Below are 4,778 nucleotides of genomic sequence, written 5' to 3'. Positions count from 1 at the left end.
GACGAGGCGCCAGAGTCCCCGTCTCCTGTCACCATGACAACAGGCGTGTATGAAGAGGACGAGGACGAGGACGAGGCGGAGGCCGCTCCGTTAGCGATGAGCTATGAACACACTCGCAGGTATGCATTCTGCTACAGGTAGAACCAAAGGCTCTGTTAGCAGAGAGTTAGCAAGCTATAACCACAACAACCATAGTATGTAGAACAACTCAACTAGCGTTAACTAATATCTACAGTTAACAACCACAACCAACATACGCCATATTATCTCTGTACAAACCAACTCACCAGCAACCACCACTTATTTCTTCTTCCCCATTCCAACTAATGTCACTCACTACTAAACTCTTAACATTTGATTTTGAGAAAAAGCGATCGAGCTAAAGAATGGACTGAACATGTAGTTACATCAACACCCAGATATTATTAGGCTTCAGTCTATTGATGTATTGTTGACTTTGTAGCCTTTTGTCTCTCGTTTCTCATTTCTGTTGTTTCATCTCCTTATATATATACCTAAAAATTCACAGAGCAGCCGTTTTGAAGTGTTGGGGTGGGAAACTCCACACAAAAGATTGGTATAATATATATATTAAAGGATAATGCTAGGGCATTCACGACTAGTGAATTTTACTAGTCGACTAGTCGTCCCTAAAGGTAGTCGACTAGTCGACTAACCGTTTTTAATTTATTTTTAATAATTTATTTTTTTTTTTTTTTTTAATCTTTAAGAAAGAACATGAGGTATTTACACGACATACATGGACTATCATATCCCATATCCCCCACAAAGAACATCAAAACACAACAAAACAAAACAAGAAAACTGCATAAGATACACAATAATCCAAGAACAAACAAGACTATTGAACAAACAACCAAACAAAAACAATGCATTCAGCTCCTATCCTGATAAGCCTAATGACACTGGGGTAAAAAGTTCTTAAAGTCAAACTCTGTATGTGGTTGCCATATTTTGGGGATGTCTAAGAATCTGATTCTTGTAGTAAATTTCTTGTAGTAAATGTTATCCAACGTATGGTAGCTTGAGAGTTCATTCCACCAGTGAACTACAGCTGGGGGATTGGATGCTTTCCAATTTAAAGCTATGCATTTCCTAGCTGCCAACAGGGCAAGATCTATGTATTTACTTTGAATGCATTGTTTTTGTTTGGTTGTTTGTCCAATAGTCTTGTTTGTTCTTGGATTATTGTGTATTTTATGCAGTTTTCTTGTTTTGTTTTGTTGTGTTTTGATGTTCTTTGTGGGGGATATGGGATATGATAGTCCATGTATGTTCTTTCTTAAAGATATAAAAAAATTTTTTTTTTTTTTTTCTAAAACGACTAGTCGACTACTAAGCACAGTGTCGACTAGTGGTTTTACTAGTCGACTAGTCGACTAGTCGACTAGTCTGTGAATGCCCTAGATAATGCTGGTGTTTTTAATGCATTTCTTACCATCAACAAATCCTATGAAAATAACAAAATCAGCGATGATTTTGTTTTGCCAATAAGCCGATGCCCCTAGTATTGAAAACAAAGAAAACGATTAAAAACATGTCAAAAAGCCATGCCGTTGCTCTGGGTAGCATATTTCATCATAGCGATGTACCGGGCCAGTCGATTAGCTTGCAATCGCAGGAACAACAACTATGCCTTCTTCTTCTTTTTTTAGCAGGGAAGTTAGCTAACTCACTAGCTTCTTAGCTACTAGCTATCTACACAGACTATATTGTGGTAGCTAGTGATAATGAGCCAAACTTACATGTACCTCAACATGTGAACCTGTGTCCCTCTAAATTCTTGAGGTCCAAATCATTGCGAACATGTTTTTCAGTGGAAATCGGTGAATTGATAAATGTTTATATGATGTGAATGTTGGTACACAGCTGCGCTGGACTTGATCGCCAAGTCGTTTCCAACTTCAAGTGTGATGTAAGGTCAAAACGACATGAACTTTTGTCATTAACTAAATTCATGTGCATGCCTGGTCTCAAGGCCTGAGGTTTCAATGGTGAAGTGTCTCTTGTCCAACGAAAATGTCCTAGTATTCCACGAGACCATCACGCTTTGAACAGCTGCTTGTATGAGAATAGCAAAATCACTTGCTTCTTTTTGTATCCCGTTTTGTCCTTTGTGAGTCTTTATCTTATCTGTTCATCTGTTACCTCATCCGTCAAGATGTTTGCCACAAATGTACACCCATAGTCTGCCTGTTGTTCTGGCCAGCCTGAAGACATAGTCTGAAGACATGGTCTGCCTGTTGGTCTGGCCAGCCTGAAGACATAGTCTGAAGACATAGTCTGAATACATGGTCTGCCTGTTGGTCTGGCCAGCCTGAAGGCATAGTCTGAAGACATAGTCTGAAGACATAGTCTGAAGACGATAGTCTGCCTGTTGGTCTGGCCAGCCTGAAGACAGGAGATGAGTGTTTCAGTTGAGCTAACGTGAGGTCAACTCCTGCTCCTACCTTTCCCCTTCTTTTCTTCTCCAAATTCTTTCCCTCCACCCATCGACCACATTCTCCACATTTTCTCTCCCTCCTTTCTCCTCTGCCCCGTCTCTCGATTCCATTCCCTTCCCTAAACGTGTTTTCCTTCCAAAACTAAACCTACTTCGTTCTTTTCTTCTGCACCCTTCCCTGCCATCTATCCACCCATTCCTTCCCTACATCCCACCAATACGTCCGTCCCCCATCGTTCCATCCATCCATCCATCCCTCCCTGTCTCTGCCCCGCTCCATTCCTTGGTGTGCAGGTGTATAGAGGAGGAGGGCTCTCTCCTGGACCTGGAGGGTCTGCCCAGCTTTCCCAAGAGCCTGGACGGGCTACGTAAAGCAGCCAGTGACCAGCAGCCCTTTGACGTTAAAGACATATTTAACACTTCGCTAGAGTCGGAGGCATTGAAAGAGACATTGTACAGGCAGGCTAAAACCCAGGTACGTGACTGCCCTTCGGACGCCCGATAAAACAGCGAGGTACAGGACAGAGACGGGAGGTACAGGACAGAGACAGGAGGTACAGGACAGAGACAGGAGGTACAGGACAGAGACAGGAGGTACAGGACAGAGACAGGAGAGGCAGAATGCCTGTAAAGTCAGTGTTAAGAGAGGAGAGGGCTCCTTTATCACAGCAGAGCTTTTTTCAAATGCTTGATCAAAAAGGTTTGCATTCCAGCTCACGTTTAAGTTCAAGTGAGCTGTAGCTAGCATAGCATCTCTTGTGCTGCCCGACTCACATGCTCTCCTCCCACTTAACCTACTAACATATTAACTCTAAACTTCTCTTATCCTTTCTCTAAACTTCAACTTTGTGGGAAAATCATCGGGCTTGTCTCGTGTTCTATCTATACTGCTAATTTCTCGGCAGGTCTTTGAAGAAAATAGAGAAATGTTATAACGCAAATGAGTTTTGGTTGAAAACATATGACCCATGTTCTTCTCCCTCGTTAATTATTAGTCATCTGTCTTCTCCTGCCAGGCTTATGCAATGATGCTGTCTCTCTCAGAGAACAACCCTTTGCACGCGCCCTCCCAGAACTCTCTGGACGCTTGGCTGAGCATGGGAGGTGGACCGTCTGAGACGAGCGGCTTTCACCCACTCAACCACATCTAGACGAGAGAGGAAGAGGGAGGAAGAGGAGGACCACAGTGGACAAGAGACAAGAGAGGGGACAAGCGTAGCCTAGTGAGAAGACAAGTGAAGACCAGAGGACAATCCGGTGGCATACAGTACATTCAAGATTGATAGATTGAAGAACGCGCGTGTGTGTGTGTGTGTGTGTGTGTGTGTGTGTGTGTGTGTGTGTGTGTGTGTGTGTGTGTGCGTGCGCGCGTGCGTGCGTGTGCGTGCAAGAGAGAGAAGTAGGGAGCTAGAGATTGTCCCTGGATGAGGGGTCTCACAAGACTCTGGCAAAGAGAAAGCGTGCTCGGCCCCTGTTGATGTGAAGGACATGATGCTTCTCAGCAGCATTGAGACTCCTCCCCCAGTCCACAAGGCTCACTCAAGCCCCACAGAGACCCTATGTAAGGCTCTCATAAAGACGCTTAACGACTAGTATGTCACTAAAGTCTATGTACGCCGCCCACCACAGCACTGCAGCATCAGCACTGCATTAGCACTGCATGTCCATAGGGTGGTGCTGTTTCACCAGGAGCAACAATAGGAACATATAGTGGGCGCGTGCACTATTGTATCCAGGTTTCCCCACCAATCACGACTGACTCTGTTCTTGTTTCAACTGTAACTTCTGAATCAACGATAGCACCATACTAAATGTTACTTGAGGAAATCACACTGTGTTTGGTTTAGAAAACACGTTCCAGTAGATGCTTTGAGCTGATTTTTGAATGATTACAATGGTGAATGACATCAATGTTCAAATGTGCATAGCAACTGGTGATTTTTATATTAGTTACCCGGGACACTTGCCATTTTAACTGGTTACCCAATTTGATCATGCTGAAAATGACGTTAAATCATACTCAAAAATGAGGAGAGTGTTTCTCTCCTTGTTCAATTCTCATTATTTGTTAATTTTATTTACCTTTTTCCTCTTAGATACAACAGTATTGTTTCTTTGTAGGCACCACAGTGCTCAAATGTTAATATAATTATTTTAGAGAAGGACCAAAATTGTATGATATTGTCGTATGATGTACAAAATAACCTAGATGTTCATAGCAAGAGTGGTATGTGCCAAATAACCCATAGAAAATGTTTTGTTCTCTGACAATCATTTCATTTCCAAGGGGCTTGCATTTGCTGTCATAGTTGTT

The 4,778-nt window shown here is 42.7% G+C and overlaps 1 protein-coding gene across 1 annotated transcript in view; it reads left to right on the top strand.

The window, feature by feature from the left end:
* prdm16 (PR domain containing 16) overlaps positions 1–3,615 on the top strand; it is a gene marked incomplete at its 3' end in the record, with an annotated part of 259,211 nt that extends 255,596 nt beyond the window's left edge. The window contains exons 15-17 of the mRNA XM_083641762.1: positions 1–119; positions 2,759–2,939; positions 3,481–3,615. The exon at positions 1–119 is cut by the window's left edge and continues 145 nt beyond it. Of these exons, the coding sequence (XP_083497888.1) occupies positions 1–119; positions 2,759–2,939; positions 3,481–3,615 (435 nt within the window). The remainder of the gene's footprint in view (positions 120–2,758; positions 2,940–3,480) is intronic.
* Positions 3,616–4,778: the final 1,163 nt, after the last annotated feature.

This window comes from Poromitra crassiceps, assembly GCF_964638095.1.
Source record: "Poromitra crassiceps genome assembly, chromosome: 8".
Lineage (NCBI taxonomy): Eukaryota > Metazoa > Chordata > Actinopteri > Beryciformes > Melamphaidae > Poromitra > Poromitra crassiceps.
The sequence above is the reverse complement of the archived record's forward strand: the minus strand, read 5'-3'. Positions and strand labels throughout refer to the sequence as shown.